Below are 17,278 nucleotides of genomic sequence, written 5' to 3'. Positions count from 1 at the left end.
AGAATACAATAATTAACTCATTCACTAAAACATGATATGGAGTTAGACTGGTCAAATTAATCATAACTTCAGACTCGACCTCTCTCTCGTTGTAGCTCTCGTTGTAGCTCACACGGTATTGCATTATATAGAAAGAAAGGAAAATAAGAAATAAAAAATGGTGACAGCATAAGCAACAGTAAAAAAAAGAAAGAAAAAGTTGGATAATTCCTTGTTTCCAACAGAGAAAGAAGTAATAAAATGGACAAAAGCTGGTAAGACAGCAAAGCAAGGAAAAGAAAGCAGAAACCTTGGTTACAGGGAAGGATGAATGAGAGATAGAAAGCCTATGAATTTGGAAAAGAGGGGATGCAAATGCTGACACTCAACAAGAGAATGCCTGAAAAGCTTTCTGCTCTTATTGTACTTAATTTGCAACGGATTTTCCCTGCTTCTTTTCACTTTTTTCAACCTTCTTTTACTCCACCACTCCTTATTTCTTACATTTTTTCCCCTATTCATAATATCCCTTTTGATTGTTTTTTAAACATCTACTTAAATATTCGAAATAAATTACAAAATGTTAACCTGAGTTGACCATATAAACACTCATAGATGCTAAACTCTCCTTTAACTATTTTAACTCTAAGGGCAAATGCTAACTAGTCTTCTAAGGGCACAATTTCTAAATGTACTTTCATATTTCATGTTTGCCTTGTTACAAGTTATCTCAGATTTATCAGCAGTTAACAAAATAGACTTGTTTATAGTACAAAATTGAAGCAGATACATATTTAAGAATTCTTAAAAGTGTAAATCTATAGGTTAACACAAGATGTTTTAATAAGGACATTTCATATTTCATAGTATATATGTTGGTATAATATTTCTGAGTTTAATCTAAAAGAAAAGTATGAATGAAAGTCTATGGTAGCTGATATTTAAATGCAACTTTACCTTGATATAAAACAAAGGCGTCTGTTTTATAATTGTATACTCTAGAGAAGAAGGTAGAACACTAGAAGTGAAATAATATATTAATTTGGCATGCAAAGTTATGCCTGTGAGAGAGAGTGATAGAGCTTGGTTAACCCAAGAAGTAGGAACTAGACAACACTTAGATTTAGTCTAGTGAAAAATGAGTGCAGTTAGTGTAATTAATTAATATATTACATTGTTGTAAAGTTAGGTATTGGTCACTCACAAAAGGTAAGCCTTCAGGGAAATTCTTACTCTCTGATATAATTGATTGTGAGTGGGAAAAACAGAGAAGGCTTGTACACAGTATCCTAGTCCGAAGCTAAAAAATAGGATCAAAATTCACGAACAAGAACCAGCACTAGTAAAGTTGAGAGATTCCTACCTTCATAAAGTAAAATGTTGGAGAAAATTTTCCAACTATTCTCGTAATACTCCATAAAAAACATTGATGAATAGTGTTTAAATATACCGTTGTAAGCATAAAAATATACAGTAAGTAAGTACTTTCTTTACCTAGGAAGGAGAATTTTGTTTTTTACTACGCATCCTGTTAGGCAAAATAGCTCTATAATTAATGTTTGATCCAAAATTACCTCCTTTTAGTAGTAGTGTTTTTTAACACAGAATTTAAATCTAAAGCCTTTTTAAGAATTTGACACGCAACTCGTGAAGAAATTACCATTACTGAATAATGCAGAAAAATGAACAACACATTGAGGTTTTGTCATGTACCACTCTGTTTATTTCAACTGTGTTTGAAAAAATGTATTAAAAAACCATGAATGAAGAGGTTGTGAAATCTCATGAAATCTAATTTTGAATGTAGTTTACCATAGAAAAATCTGAGATAGGTGATTGATGTGACATATAGATAAAAACATAGTATATTATTTATAACATGTTTTGTTTGCATTTTTCTTGGCCTTTTTTATCTTGATGTTCTTTCTTAAATTATTTCTTGTGCAAACCTAACGAAAGCTCCCTCTTTGGTTGATGATGTACTCTCTTGCTCCCGTGTTCATACCTTCCATCTCCTGGAGATAGAAAGGACTAAGGAGGGTCTGTGAGGTGTGAGAGACACACACACAGTGGCACGAAAACAGGTCTGTGTTTTTGGCTCCTTGCATGTGAGTCAAGTCATTAGTGTACTTACCATAGACCCCGGTTCCAACTAAGTCTTACATACTTTTTCCTTGTTCAGTATGCTGTTCTGTTCCACTGCCTCCGCGGTCACTTTCCCCTGACCCACACTGTTCAACATACATCACATGAAACTAATGCAAATTTTGCAAGTAACAGAACCACACTAGAGACACTTACTGCATTTCCATTTCTCTCACATCACCGACCCCAACAAGTTCAATTTCACCGTGCCATGCCATGGACCTTCCCAACCACAAATTCTTCCAATCTCCGTCTGCATTGGCAGTGGCAGTGGCACCACATGGGGTAATATACTGCTTCCTTTACTGATGTTCTTTGAATGCTTTTCTCACTCGTTTTTGTGATACAGGAAACACTCACTGAGAGCAATATGAACATGTATGGGAAAAGCAAAGACAACCCTTTTGCAGATGACTTCCCTGATCCACTTTGCAAGCTCAACCTGAAGGAAACCTCTGAGTTTGTCAAGTCGTTGCCTGTGCCGAGTGGCAGAGCCGAAAGCAGAGGCCACTCTGTTTCACAACAGAGGAGACTATTAGAGGCTCCCTCCACTCCGGGGAGACCAGTTTTCTCCTTCAGCTCTGGCCTTCCAAGAAAGAGCTTCCCTTCTAAGTGGGATGATGCAGAGAAATGGCTCATGAGCACTTCTTGCCACGACTCACCTGCTCACAACAACAACAACACTCTCAAGGTTTCAGTCTCAGACTCCTCAAAGGTTGCAACCAGACAACCATACGAAGATGTTACCTTTAAGCAGCAAATGGAAAATTTCTCGGAGAAATCTAGGGTCACTGAAGAAAGGGTGACCAAAGCTGTCCCCAACTTTCACTGGTCTCCTTCATTGGACCACCACCATAACACACTCGGCGCTTTCCATGGTGTTAAAGACATTGTACTCAAAGGTGGGATATCACAGTCTTAACTTCAAAATTTGACTTTATCCCTCCTTTTTCCTTCCTTTTTTTTTTCCTATCTACCCTTTTAGCCATCGTTATCATCCTCTTTCTTTTCCCTTTTTTCTTTATTATATTCTTTGTTTTCATAGACTTTAAACAGTGGGTAGCTTGAATAAAAAAAAATCCAGGTTCAGATTTCCTTGTAGGCTGAAGCTGTTGTTGGGCATGATGGTAGCTTGTGCTGACACTGTTGCAACTTCTAAGATAGCTTAAGATCATATATCTCATCTATTAAATTAAAAGAGGTGTACTAAAATCATGAGTAGAATTCATTAAATAAAAAATGAAACTTACAAAATTGTGCTTTTCAATATATTTTCCCAATAGTTGGAATTCAGGAGAGTGTGTTAAATGTATTTGAAATTGAATGGAACAATATGAATAATAGACCACAATTTTACTAGTATGGCAAGTTGCTGACATGTACTGAATTGCAATGCAGATAAGTTCACAGACAGCATAGAACCTATTTTGCCAAATTTGAGATATTTAGAGCCGGCTAAGGAAGGGTTCTTGTTTAGGAACCAAGGTGGTGGGGCAATGCAAGATGCTTGCACAGAAGTGGTTCAACATAGAGACATTGGCACTGAGATGACTCCTCTGGGAAGTTCCACAACTTCAAGATGCCACACCCCAGTTAAGATTTCATCACCTCCTCGGCACAACACTCCTGCAAGTAGGTCAGGACCATTGGCCTTGGCTAGCACTGCCTGCACTCTTGATGTCATTCAGCTGGAGGAGTGCCATTTTTCTAAACTGCAACTAGGATCACAGTATGATATAGTAACTTCAAATTGGAGCTCAAGTGAAGAGGAAGAAAAGGAAATATCAAAAAGCTTGAGGCATAATGGGAGCCACAAAGCTGATTCCGACTGCATAGCTGCTTCATGGGAAGAAGAGGAGAAGACCAAGTGTTGTTTAAGGTAACACAACCTTTCAGCATATTGTATTGCAACAAATTCTCTAACAAATTCTTTCTAAACCATTTTCCAAATTATGAACAAGTTAATTAAATATTGAAGTGAGATAAGTAAATTTGTGATTTTTAATAAATCTGTTATAAAATATTTTGTTAATATTTTCTTATGCTGTTTTCATCTGATAATATGTGTGTGGCTGGAACTGAATTGTGATTGAGTTGCTGTAGGTATCAGAGAGAAGAAGCAAAAATCCAAGCTTGGGTAAACCTCCAAAGTGCTAAAGCAGAGGCCAGGTCAAGAAAGCTTGAGGTATTTCATTGTCCTTCATAGACTATATTTTGTGTAACAAATTTGTACAGTTTCTTGCACAATAAAAGAAATAGGCAGAAAACAGCAATGTGAAATAAAATTGGTGGTATAGTTAAAGAGGATGAAGAGAAAACAATACTATGAAAGGTGCATTATCAATTGAATAACTAGTATAAAGTTGCTACTCTAAGCCATAGATGTACTACCATTATATAACTAGTATAAAAAGGCTATTTTAAGCCATAGCTGTAATAGCCGTAATCGTTGAATGCTAAAATGAAACAAATAAGTGTAGTTTAACTCCTCCTCTTAGATTAAATATTAGTACTACAAGTTAAACTCAGATCTCGAGATAAAGTCCAATTAAACATTTTTAGAGTCAATCATATTTTGTCTACATATAAACTGAACAAAATCCGATTTAAGCTTTTATAAAGGTATTTTTAGTATGCAGTTTTCCAAAATTTTAAACCAATGCTTTTAGTTCTGCATTTTTTATATGAAATTGGTTAATTGTTTGTGTTTAAAGAAGGTTATATTATGTGGCACCTGCTGTATGGCATCATGTCATGTGCAACTCTCAATTATTTAATCTGCAAAAATGTCATTTATTTGTCTTAAATGGAATGTTAGAGGCCAAACATGATTTCAGTTCTTGGAGGGATAGAAATGAAAAAATGTATTGTAATCAAATTTTGTAAAGTTGCAACATGCAGTTTTCCCTCTGCTTGCCCTGTCCTCCATATTTTGGTACTTCTGGCATTGAAATTTGAAAAATGGTAGGAATTTGAAAGTACAAGATAATCCATTACTGAAACTTTTCTCTTTTGGAAGCAGTTTGAACCTTTTGTAACAGCAGATTCCTGTGAAAATGCACATGGTGTAGTAATCTATTGTCCTCTAAACACACACAACCAACTATTGTATAAACTTTAAAGTCTTATACATTACCTATTTCTAACTTTTGACCACAATTCAATGTTTTGCCTTTGGTGGGCATGTTGGTGACCTCTTCCTCGAGCCACACCCATCTCATGGGATACCGTCATTATATTATTATTTCCTTGACCAGTCCACTCTCCAATTCTCACTCTTTCCTCAATCAAATACAATTCCATCTTCATGCTTCCCTCTTCATTCAAAAGACACAAAATGAACCCTTGAAGTAGCAATGTTGATAATATATATTTTTTTTGGATAGAAGTAATATTTATAACATTTTTTAATATTTTATTTAAAAAGACAGTCTTTGGTTAAAGATTAAGTGTTATCTATTCATACCAACTACTTGGTGTGTAATATCAGGAATCATGTGGGAAATTTGATTTGTTGATTCAGTTGAGTTTATGATGTTTATGGAAATACTGAGAGAGAGAGATGTGAAAAATGTTGGTGAATAGTCCTATTCTTCTTCCTCTATTGTTTTATGATTAAGGGTACTATAATTGATTCTAAAAATTTACTTTTTGTGAGTGTGTGAATGTGTTGTGTGGCTAGAGAGCATGGGTAGAAGCATAACTCTGTGATACACTAGTTGGTTAAGAACTTGGACAGATGGACAATGGAATCTAGTGGATAGGGGAATCAATCTCCTGTTCTATGTGGTATAGACCATAATAATAAAAACAAATTCCAAAGTTGAAAAGTTCTAGGCATGTTGTCCTTTTCAGCTTCTATTATTATAGTAAATGGTTGTAAGTTCACAAGCATTGAAAACATGAATATGGTTAAATGTAGTACTGTTACAGATTACCAAGTTGGTTTTCAACTTCAGAATCATGTCATTGAAACTAAGCATGTTTTTTTATTTATTGAAAATGTTGGTTAGGTGAAAATACAGAAGATGAGATCAAACCTTGAAGAGAAGTTGATGAAGAGGATGTCAGTGGTTCACAGGAAAGCTGAGGAGTGGAGAGCAGAAGCAAGACAGCAACACTTGGAGCAAATACAGAAAACCACTGAGCAAGCTCAAAAGATGATTCATAAACATAACTCACACTTTTCAAAGCCAAGTTCATGTGGTTGCTTCCCTTGCAACAACAACCATCATTGAACATAGTGTTCTTGGGAGTGTCTAAAGAGACTTTGTTAAGGATACAAATGTTTGATAAAAGCAAATTTTAATATATTCAAATTTTAAAATGCTTTCTTTTTATTTAATACTATCTTCTTCATAAAAAACAAGTCATACACTTTTTTATACTGATTATAAATGTATTGCTATTTTCTTTTAATATCTTTAATTTGTTGTGAAGGTTATTAATGATACTTTTATTCGTCTATTGACAATTTAAATCATACTTAAATTATGAGTAATGTTTTAAGACAATCACTACTTAAACTATTTAATTTATAAACTTTTTGTAAAATAAATTTAAATTATGGCGTTATTTAATTAAAAGGACTAATGTAACTATTTTCTATTATTCTTCAAAATTAATAATTTATTTCGTACATGTAATATCAAAATTATTTTTTTTAACAAATCCGAAAAAAATGTTCATTAACATTTTTTAAATATAATAATTACTAAAAAAAATTATTAAATAGAAACTAATTTTAAAAATAAAAAATAATTAGTTATATCAACTAAATTAAATAATATTTTAAAAATTAAAAAAATTATTATAAATTAATTTTTGTTATTAATAAATAATTTTTAAATTGATTTCTAATTAGTTACTAAAATTTAAAATTTTAAGATTTAAAAATTTGATAGTTAATTAGATATCAATTTAAAAATTATTTATCAATAAAAAAATTAATTTAAAAATAAAATAAAAAATAATTTTTATTTTAATCAATATACTAATTAATTATTTTTAATTTTTAAAATTAATTTTATTTAATGATTATTTTACAGTGAGCGCAAAATGCATCACTTAATACTTGCACTGCTCAACATCAAAATAAAATCCTAGAAAGTACTCTTTTTTCTTTTTACTCTTTTTGCCACAACATTAACAATAAATATATCATTTAATTTTACTAAAATAATTTAACTCTCAATAAACACACGATTTACTGTAAATACAAACATTAAAGTGGCTTTATTTAAGAACAAGATAAAAATAAAAATAAATAATTCATTGAAGATTTAAAAATCAATAAAACAAAATCTCAATCTAAAACTGCTTTAATTTTTTTATTCAGAAAACTACTTTAATTTTAGGACGAAAGGACTGACAAATTTAAAAAGGAAAAATTTGCAGAATAAGAGTCCATACAATATACAGTGAATGTCAAAGTCATGGGACAACACAATGGATCCGAAACATGAGAAATAGGAAGGGGAAGTGATTTTGATTTGTTGTTTTTGCATTTGTTTTGTTCTGATGGTTGTGTCGTTTTGTATTTGGATTTGAGAAGCAACAATCCAAAATTGACATGCAAATAATAAAGTCTGTCCTGCTTTTCAGACTTCTTCGGTCATGAGGTTACGCGAACAGAGGGACAATTACTGCCAACCATAGAAGCCTATGCTAAACAAAAGAGTTAAACTTTTCAAGTTTCCAAATACCCTTTTCATCACTATTCTAGCTAGGATAATGATTAAAAATTAATCACTTGAAAATTATTCAAAGTATCTAAAATAAGTTGATTAAGGATTATGGGTCACTCTTTCCATCAAAGAGACCAAGTTGATTATTTCATTTCTTCAAGGTTTATGTTTCAAATTATTATGACTTGTTTGATCCCATCATAACTGGTCCTACTGGTCCTTGAGGCTTTAACCTTGCATTGGAGTATAACAAAGAAAGTGGTTTGAAAAAAGTCTATTCAATTAAAAATAGGTAACATAGGAATAAGATTTCACGTCTTGCATATTCAATATGCATCTATAATGGAGTTAACAATAAATTTATTCCAGAAAACAAAAGGTCCTATTTTCTATAACTGCAAAATCCATCCTCATCAAATTTCAATTGGGTACCCTTGCTTTGAGGGATCAAATAGAAGCAGGACTTAGTCACGGAACTCATCCATAAATTTTTCATGGAACTCTGTCAAACGGGAGACAATAGCTGGAATCTTTTCTTCTTGAGGCAAAATGGTACACCTGAAATGCCATGTGCCAGGAACCTTGCAAGACAACAACAATTTAACAATACAATCAGTTTAAAATTACCAAAAGAATGGAAAATGCTACTTAGTTGGAACCAGTAATCAATTTTGTTGGTTAATCAGAAAATAAATGTGGCATACCATATGTTAATTGAAGAGATAAGGCGTTTACAAAAGATAATACATAAACTAACCTGTCCAAAACCAGAACCAGGAACAACTACTACTCCTGTTGCATTAAGCAAGCGCTTGCAATAGAAGTTATCAGGTGAAGTATTTTCATCCCCTGCAGCTTTGATAGCCTTTTGGGACAGGCGAATTTGGGGAAACAGATACATTGCCCCTTCTGCTTTGTTGCATGTTACACCCTCTAGCTTGTTGAATGCATCTTCTAGTGTCTGTCAAGAATAAATGGCGACAGAAAGCAAAAATTAATTGGTTAATGTTCTTGGTAAGAGTGATAATGGGATTGTGAAATTGCAAATATTTTAGAATATGGTAATCCTTTCCATAGAGTGAGAGCCCTTCAAAATGAATTTCGGTGTGTTAATCAAATCCATGCATTGGGAGGAAGGGTTCCTTAGAGATGTTCTAAAATATTACTCTTGAAAGGGAATTAAATGTTGGTTGATTTTACTATTTCAAATTATTTCCTAGGTAGCTAACCTTTGCACGCCTAGCAAGCGACTCCAAAATATTTCCCTTCTCAGCCATGTATGATTCATAGGACTCGTCTCCAACCTGCAGACAATCATTGAATGTTGAGTATGAAAGGCATGATTAAAATCAAACTAGTAATGGAATGCCAAATGATGATATTTAATACAAAATCCATGTGCTAAAAAACCCCAGTGTAGAATAATTTAATAATAGTGTTAATTGTGTTAAATTTTGTTTATTATAAATACGAACAGGGGCTACCAAATGATATACCTTCTTATTTCACATGCGACGTTATTAAGGTTAAAGAGGGATATTTTGGATTTACAATGCCAAAGGCAATACTCGAATAGTAGTGGCACAGAGCATTCCAAAGTAAACGCACCATTACCATTGATGAAGAGAGTTACTATTCTTGGAAGGCAATGCCTCAATCATGTATAATTCCTTCCAACTCACCATGTAAATCTTTAGCACAAGGGAACTTCTGATATGTTAATTCTAGGTTGGCACTATTACCAATCTTATCATGGTCAGAATTGTGTTCAATGTTCTTGTAATTATTCAAACTAAAAAAATATTCCCCCAAAAAGAAATTGCACTTAGAAGATGCAAGGAGTTTACCTTAGGTGGACTCATGACCAAGCTTGCAAGAATTTGACCAGATATATTAGAGCAAAGGTTGACAGATGCCATTTTGTATATTTGTTCCCTTACGTCTGCAGAAAAGCCAGTCACCTCCATGTAACCTCCTCGTTTCCCACACTCCCCATGGTAGCCTAAGGACAAAGAAAAAAGGTGTCTTCCATCAATATTGATCCCTTATTAGCATAAAATTCTATTGTATCTTGTTAAAATAAATTTTGTACCAACTTACCTTTGGAGACTGATTGAAAGGATACTAAGGTGATGTCATTCTCACCATATCCCATGGACCGAGATACCTTCTTGAATGAGTGAAATTTCTTCTCAGGGACATAAACATTTTCTTGATATACCTTCAAAATGAATTTCGTGTATCATAGTGTTATGCTATTGTGACAAAAAGAAATTGGCTAGGATCTAATAACCTTCATTCCCAAGGTTCATGAAATGCAACTATGTTTTAAATAAATTTAATGCAGTATCTAAGATATTCAAGAATGGTCCATTTACCTCATCAGCTAAAAGAACCAAACCTTCTTGCTTGCAAAAATCTACTATATTGCGCTGATTTTCCTCAGCAAGAACCTGGGGGCATGACAGAAGAGCCGTGTTACAAAATTTAACGATAAAACTTTGCTTTCTAAGCATTAAGCATCCTCCAAGATCAAGACTTGACTATATCACATGAGATTATATCAGACAGCTTAATTAAATAAATAAATAAGCTTTCATCACTAGTCATCAATTTGGCCGTAAAAATTGAAATAAACAATAAATAGCTTGTAGGAGTCATAAGTATTTTTCATTAACCCAAATAGGTTCCACATAAGGTCTTCAAAACATCACCGAAACACTACATAATTATTTGTGGCTCACCTGCCCCGTTGGATTGCCAGGATTTATAACAACTAAAGCCCTAACACTGATGCCCTTAGACTTGGCAGCCTCCAATTGCTTCTTGAGTTCAGGTATTTCCAACCCCCAACCGGTTGCTTCATCTAGATAATAAGGTACCTTTAGAAAAAAATACCCCAGTTAAGCTAATACTCCAACCAAAGTATTATAACAAAATAGTTCACATTCAATGTTTCGAGTGACCAAATTATGTAAATTTTTACATAGATCATTTTTCTTATTTGTCCTTACAAAAAGATGCCACACAACCAATAACATCATCATAAAGAATGCATCTGAATATTGACCAAATTAAATTTAGCATTATGCAATTGTATGCAGAAAACATTACCAAGAATCCACCATGGAGGGTAATTGAGGCCGAGTACAAAGGGTACTGTGGAATGGGACACAGAATACCATCATTTTCTGATCTAATGAGTAATTGCATCATGTTATGGACCTGAAAACATAGAGATGATAGTTTTTAAAACTTATTCAGATTATATATCAAACAAAGTCTCATCATCAATTAAAACCATATAGAAATATCAAAGGCAAAGTAGAGACATACTGCCGGGCTTGCACCATCTGTCATGAAAATGTCATCAGGATTGCAAGGAAAACCATCACGCTCTTCAATCCCAGCCGCTATTGTATCACGTAAACCCTTGACACCCTGACATGAAAATAATAACAATTTCATGGCTCTGCCTCTGTATAGCATAGAAATAAACCAAATTTGATAACTCAATAAATACCTGACTGTGGCTATAGGCACCAGTTGCTCTACCGGGAATCTGTTCCACAATCTGCCAAGCTCGTTCTATTGCATCAGCACTGCAGTATGCCAAAGGTCAAGTTAGACCAAATCACCAGTAACAGAAGGAACTTTTATTCTGTTCCACGTTATAGTAAACTATAACATTACAAAACTGAATTAAGAATACCACTTAGTCATTCAAATTCAATTTGCATTCGTAATTCTATGCTTGTAGGTTTTCACAGAAGTTTGTTATACATTATAATCAAATTGAAAATACCACTGACTAGATCATTGCTAGTTATATATGCTACTGCAGGCATATGATTCATACTCTAATACAATTGTTCCATCAAGAAAATCGTAGACAGTTTCCTGCTTCACTGTGACTAGTTATCTAGATGCTGCCAGTTATTTTGTTTATTTTTATCCTGTTACCTGAACAAACCCTGGGTTTCACTTTTGTCCAATAAAGCTGGATGATCAGATAAAGCAAGAACCTGACAGAAATGAGATTGTCATAATAAGCGTTGCTTAATTTGTATTTTGCTACATTCACTGCACAAAATTATAAACAGCAAACCTCTCGGAAAAAAGTTATTGGAGCCTGGCCAAGAGACTGAGGATTTCCAATGTTGCAGTAAAGTATCTATATTCAGATAAAAGAAAAGTGAGAGGAAAAGACAAAACAAAAGTAGAGCAACAGCTTCATGAAGTTGAAGTCTAGTGAAATTACAGATAATTTTGTCACCCTCAACCTTTTTTCTTGGAGGGGATGGGGGTGGGAATATTTTAAAATAAAAAGAAAAGTGCATATTATTTTTATTTCATCCTAAAAAAAGGGGCATCTGATGACAAAATGATTAAAATTTATCCTGCAAAATTGGTTCATTTTTTCTCAAAAACAAATGGCCAAGGAAGATTCCCCATTCCAATTACAAAATGTCTTACTATTACAGAGATGTAGAATAGAAGCATATCCAAGAACAGTTGAAATGTTCATACTATAACAGCCAACTCATGCAACTATTTTTAACCATTCATATGGTTGCATTGCCTCACAATTAATACATTTGATCCAAAGAATTAAGGATATAAAGAAATAGTTAATCATAGAAGGAGAGCCTTGGGACAACAATTGGAATTTTCACCCTATGATGGGAACTTCAGATTTTCAGGTTGTGGAATCAACCTATTACAACTTTACTAATTCAACATAAGGCTGTCTACTACACAGTGGGTTCACCCGTTACAAGAACACCCTGCACATAAGGAGCTTTGTAGAACCCCTTACATGCCTTTCTCCTGAGAGTTAAAAAAAAATAGAGTTCTACTCAGAAGTCATAAAGTTGAAAAAGAAAAGTACCTCGTCAAATGGATGAGAACCGGGATTGGCCTGTAAATCCTTTTGCAAATTCTGCAACATTATTAAGGCGATGTAAGCAGAGAGTATTGTAACAATTGCCCATAGAAAATTCTTAAGTGATCAATTTAGTGTCAGAGGAGCACTGTGAATTCAACTTATTTTGTCAATGCAAAGGTATAAAATGTATCTATCTTGGAATAAACCAAGACAAAAATACTTTTTCCATGAATGGCCTAATTTTAATATGTACAGTCAAATCACCGTACCTGAGCAAGTGTGACAACCTCTCCTCTAACGGCGTACTCACATTCCAGAACCTAGATAACAAAAAAACATAGTTTCAAATTACCAAATAAAATATGAAAACTGGTGGCATCATAATAAATATGTTTCAGTTTAGTTTTAGTTTTTTTAGAAAAAAATTGTTTTTATTTTTATAGTCATAATAAAAATTTATACAATAAGTTTTAGTTTTTAAAATATTAATATATTTCTTATTTTTAAAATTGTGTTAGAATGGTATAGGATTATCATAAATTCAATAAATATTTTTTGAATTAAACACTTTACCAATACGTGTCCTACAAGTGTCCTACAAGTGTTACAAGTGTCGTAGGTTGTCCTACAAGTGTTACAAGTGTCGTAGGTCGGTGCCCTACAAGTATCCAATACATGTCCTACAAGTATTACAAGTGTTATAGGTCGATTCGGTGCCCTACAAGTGTCGTAGGTCGATTCGGTGCCCTACAAGTGTCGTAGGTCGATTCGGTGCCCTACAAGTGTCGTAGGTCGATTCGGCCGTCAGACACGCTATTTAAGAAGTTTGTTAGAACCTCTGATCGAGAGAAAAAAAAAACAAGTGGGCAAATATTTTAGCAGACGATCACACTTTATAAATAAATGAAACGTGTCAAAATCCATTAAAACAGCATAAGCAATATCTCTACTGATACTAATCTTTCCACCAATCCCAGCGTTGAACACAATTAGGAAGCACATAAACACTCAATTGGGCATATAAAACTATAAAAATGAACGACCTATAACTAGGTCATCAGTCACACCACTAGACAGAAAACAACGGAGAAAAAAGATCATCATCAAACCCGAGTCACAGATCAATAACAATAACAATAAGCAAGCCTTTCGAAGTAAAAAACAGCTATAATTTAATCAAAGGTCGATCCTTCGACAAACAAACACGTTACACCATGCAAGAACTAATAAAGAAAACCCCAAAATCATGCTAGCCCAGATAAAAAACAACGATCACACAGATCAAAGCTTGCAACTTTAGCACACCCAGAAGGGAAAAAAGCGAAAGAGAATTGAAGGCAGCACAGACCTTGGGGTTGATGTTTTGAGCGGTGACTGGGAAAGGGGAATCAGAGGCCATGGAAGAAAACGGAGTAGAAAATAAGAAGCGATAGGGGGAAAACAGAGAGTGAGAAGAGATAGAGGAAGAAGCAGGAAAGGGAGGGTGATTGTGACTGTGGCGAGGAAGAAGAAGAAGTGAACGATTGAAAAGGCGCCTGAATCTGTCTGCAGCGATTTTCCGCATTGTTATGAGGGCTATATATATATATATAAAAGGAAGATGGAGATTTGACGGTGAGACAGGGAAGTCGCGTGCGTGTATCTAGAAAGAAACAATATGTGAAAGAAACAATATGTGACAACTTTGTTGATTTGGAGAACTTTCCAACTCCAACATACAAGCCGCCCCACTCTGTGTCAAAACTTCAGCCCCTCATGCACTGTCAATGGAATATGTACTTATAGCTTTTCTTTTTTAAATTATGTAATTCTATTTCATATTTCCTCAAATAGTTAAAAAAAATATTATCCAAATTGGACATGAGAAAAATATTTACTTATCATGTATTATTTTAATTTTATATTAAATTGAAATTGTAAAATTATATCAAATTTTCTTAAAATCCTATTATATATACTAGTGAAAACGCAGTGGCTGCGGTAATTATTTTTTTATCATTATGGTATTTATCACAACGATGTTGTTCAAATGATTTCGTCGATTAGATTTTATTTTACTGTTTACGGCTCTATTGCGTGTGCTTAGGATAGAAGTTTTCTATAAATGTATTGGCATGCTATTAAGTATTTTGATTTAAGTTCAACGTTATGTATCCACATTTTTCTCTTTCACTCAAATTTTACAATGATAGAAATTTAACATATATACAAAAATAGTTTTGGATGAGTCAAAACTGAAAAGCGAAAAATAGTGCAGAGACTACTGATTAATAGTGGAGGTTATTTTAATTTATGTGAGATTTTGTGTAAAAATGTGTGAGAATTTGTTCTCTTTGTTGCCTTAAAATAAGAAACTAAAGAAAGAGTGGGGTCATATAAAAACGGTATATTAATATTAATTTAAAAAATTAAAAATAATTTTATTTTTTAAGTAATTCCTATAAAATGACAAAATACTCAATTGTATTAATAAAATTAGATATAAGGGTATAATCTGAACAAATTTGTGTACACAAAAAACGATTATAATGGGAAATTTCCTTTATAGGTATAAATATATATATATATCATTGGTTCATTTTTTAAAATAATTTTTATTTTATTTTAAAAAAAACAAAATAGAATTATACCATTTGAGAGAAAAAAAAATCGTACTTATATCATTCCTTTTTTTTTCGTTTTCTTACATCTTATAACTTATGTTATATCAATTTTTAATGTTGCATTCATATCAATTATTTATTTTATTATTTATTTCTTATAAGTAAGGACTATCTTTTTGTTCGAACAGAGGTTAATTCCCTTTTGTTAATTTTTTTCTTAATTTTTTTTTATAACAGTGACTAGATAAAGATAATTATGTAACAACAATAACTTAAAATAGTAATAGGTGTGCTGGTTTAAAAGAAATTAAAATTAAAAATATATTAGTCTAATTATTGAGAATCTTAATCACACGTAAGATCACTAAAAATAAGATAGATATGTTCCTCCAATATATAACTTATTTCAAATAAGATATAAATAGATATAACTTATTTGTATATTTGAGCTTTAAAATCAAATCACTAATTAAATAGAATAATCCTACTTCAATTAATTACACGTTTAATGCAAAATATAGTATATACTAATGACATGCATTTACAAATTAAATATGAAATATTTTTGAGATAAAAATAAAATATACTCTTCAACATAATATTGGAACAAAAATAAAAATCCAATCCATAAAGTTGTTATTTAATCATTATATTCCCATTCTACTTGTATAAGATGGTTATAGTAAGAAAATTAAATAGAATTTAGTAAAAATTATGTCTTTTAATTTTTTTAATAATATATTTTAAATACAATGAAAGAGAATAAAAGACACAATAATAATTGTTTTATTAAAGAAAGCAAAATATATTAATTCAAACTTTTATCCGAGATAAATATAAAATAAAGATATATTTGACTAAACTCCTCTTCTCCAGTTACACGATCCTCGTCATCTTCGGACTAAAATTAACCAAAAAAAGTTAAGAGTATGCAGTTTAAGAATTCCACCATTTTTTACTCTTAAAAATTTTAAATACTAAAATCAAAGAAAACTGAGATTTTATTTCATTTTTCTCCCTTTTCAAGTAAATAAAAAAAATATTATTACTATTTTACTATAAATTTGACATCAACTAGAAATAAATCATAATATATAAAATAAAAGTAAATGTAAATTTTATTTTATAATATTTTTGTAAAATATAAGTTTGTGAAATAAGATTAACATTTACTTATATATTATAAATTTATTTTGGTTTAATATAAAATATTCATCATATTTTATATATTTTATTTGATCTTATGAGATAATGGCTATTTTGTTTTACGAAATTAACTAGGAGGCTAATGGATATTTAAAATGTTTCTAAATGTCTTGCAAATCTTTCTACTTTCTACGTTAACATCATTCAAATTGGAGCAATTCTTTCCAAAATATCTTCAACACATAATAAAGCCTTTCTTTTCTCCTTCCAAACGGAGTTTACTTTCAGCAAAAAAAAAAAGTAACTATATTATAAATAAGTTTGGCAAATAAAAAACAAATTCCTTTTATTAGAATCAATGTAGTTCTGACACGGACATTGATAGGGACACCAACACGAAAATTCGTATAATATATAAAATGTAAGACACGGAGTCACAGATCTATATATTATATAATTATAAATTATGTAAATTGACAATAAAGATTTATGTGTATAAGTATGTTCCAGATTATTTTTTGAAGCAAAAAGATGTTTTTCAGGTTCAAAATGATTTGTTTCTTATTTTTATAATCATAATAAAAATTTATACAATAAGTTTAAGTTTTAAAGAAAATAATGTATTTTTAAAAAAAAAATTATGTTAGAATCGTATTAAAATTGTCAAAAATTCAACAAATACTTTTTGAATTTGACACTTCACGGATATGTGTCATACGAGTGTCGGTGCCAATATGAGTATCCGATACCGATACGTTATTTAAGAGAAATGTGTGAGCTTCGTAGATTAAAATACATGTTCTCTCATATGATGATTACTTTGAAAAAAA

At 32.0% G+C, this 17,278-nt stretch overlaps 2 protein-coding genes across 3 annotated transcripts; one reads left to right on the top strand and one right to left on the bottom strand.

The window, feature by feature from the left end:
• The first annotated feature begins 1,675 nt into the window (after nt 1-1,675).
• On the top strand, nt 1,676-6,469 carry LOC137819374 (uncharacterized). Of its 2 annotated transcripts, XM_068623195.1 has the most exons (6): nt 1,676-2,063; nt 2,162-2,409; nt 2,474-3,026; nt 3,523-4,003; nt 4,228-4,309; nt 6,138-6,469. In XM_068623195.1, exons 2-6 carry the CDS (start codon nt 2,341-2,343, stop codon nt 6,360-6,362), a joined length of 1,410 nt encoding a protein of 469 aa, XP_068479296.1. In that variant the 5' UTR covers nt 1,676-2,063; nt 2,162-2,340; the 3' UTR covers nt 6,363-6,469. The 2 variants fall into 2 exon arrangements, with proteins under 2 accessions (XP_068479296.1, XP_068479295.1); XM_068623194.1 differs by having other exon boundaries at nt 1,876-2,409.
• A 1,601-nt stretch (nt 6,470-8,070) lies between these two features.
• LOC137818154 (alanine aminotransferase 2-like) lies at nt 8,071-14,467 on the bottom strand. Its single transcript, XM_068621407.1, has 15 exons — nt 14,048-14,467; nt 12,969-13,019; nt 12,703-12,753; nt 11,920-11,985; nt 11,775-11,836; nt 11,335-11,413; nt 11,148-11,252; nt 10,926-11,036; nt 10,556-10,693; nt 10,190-10,264; nt 9,912-10,032; nt 9,659-9,813; nt 9,041-9,115; nt 8,569-8,772; nt 8,071-8,392 (listed from the first exon to the last, which is right to left on the bottom strand). The coding sequence occupies exons 1-15, from the start codon at nt 14,261-14,263 to the stop codon at nt 8,276-8,278; spliced, it is 1,626 nt and encodes a 541-aa protein (XP_068477508.1). The 5' UTR covers nt 14,264-14,467; the 3' UTR covers nt 8,071-8,275.
• Nucleotides 14,468-17,278: the final 2,811 nt, after the last annotated feature.

The sequence above is a fragment of the Phaseolus vulgaris genome, chromosome 10 (assembly GCF_000499845.2).
Source record: "Phaseolus vulgaris cultivar G19833 chromosome 10, P. vulgaris v2.0, whole genome shotgun sequence".
In the NCBI taxonomy this organism is placed as follows: Eukaryota; Viridiplantae; Streptophyta; class Magnoliopsida; order Fabales; family Fabaceae; genus Phaseolus; species Phaseolus vulgaris.
This window is presented reverse-complemented; position numbering and strand designations above follow the sequence as displayed.

What these genes read in the sequence shown, in the direction of transcription:
- LOC137819374 (XM_068623195.1), top strand. Translation starts at nt 2,341, where the DNA reads ATGGACCTTCCCAACCACAAATTCTTCCAATCTCCGTCTGCATTGGCA. An exon ending in AAGACCAAGTGTTGTTTAAG is followed by an intron (nt 4,004 to 4,227) that starts GTAACACAACCT and finishes GAGTTGCTGTAG; the next exon opens with GTATCAGAGAGAAGAAGCAA. An exon ending in CCAGGTCAAGAAAGCTTGAG is followed by an intron (nt 4,310 to 6,137) that starts GTATTTCATTGT and finishes AATGTTGGTTAG; the next exon opens with GTGAAAATACAGAAGATGAG.
- LOC137818154 (XM_068621407.1), bottom strand. Translation starts at nt 14,263, where the DNA reads ATGCGGAAAATCGCTGCAGACAGATTCAGGCGCCTTTTCAATCGTTCA. An exon ending in GAAACCCAGGGTTTGTTCAG is followed by an intron (nt 11,414 to 11,774) that starts GTAACAGGATAA and finishes GGCATACTGCAG; the next exon opens with TGCTGATGCAATAGAACGAG. An exon ending in CGCTTGCTAGGCGTGCAAAG is followed by an intron (nt 8,773 to 9,040) that starts GTTAGCTACCTA and finishes TATTCTTGACAG; the next exon opens with ACACTAGAAGATGCATTCAA.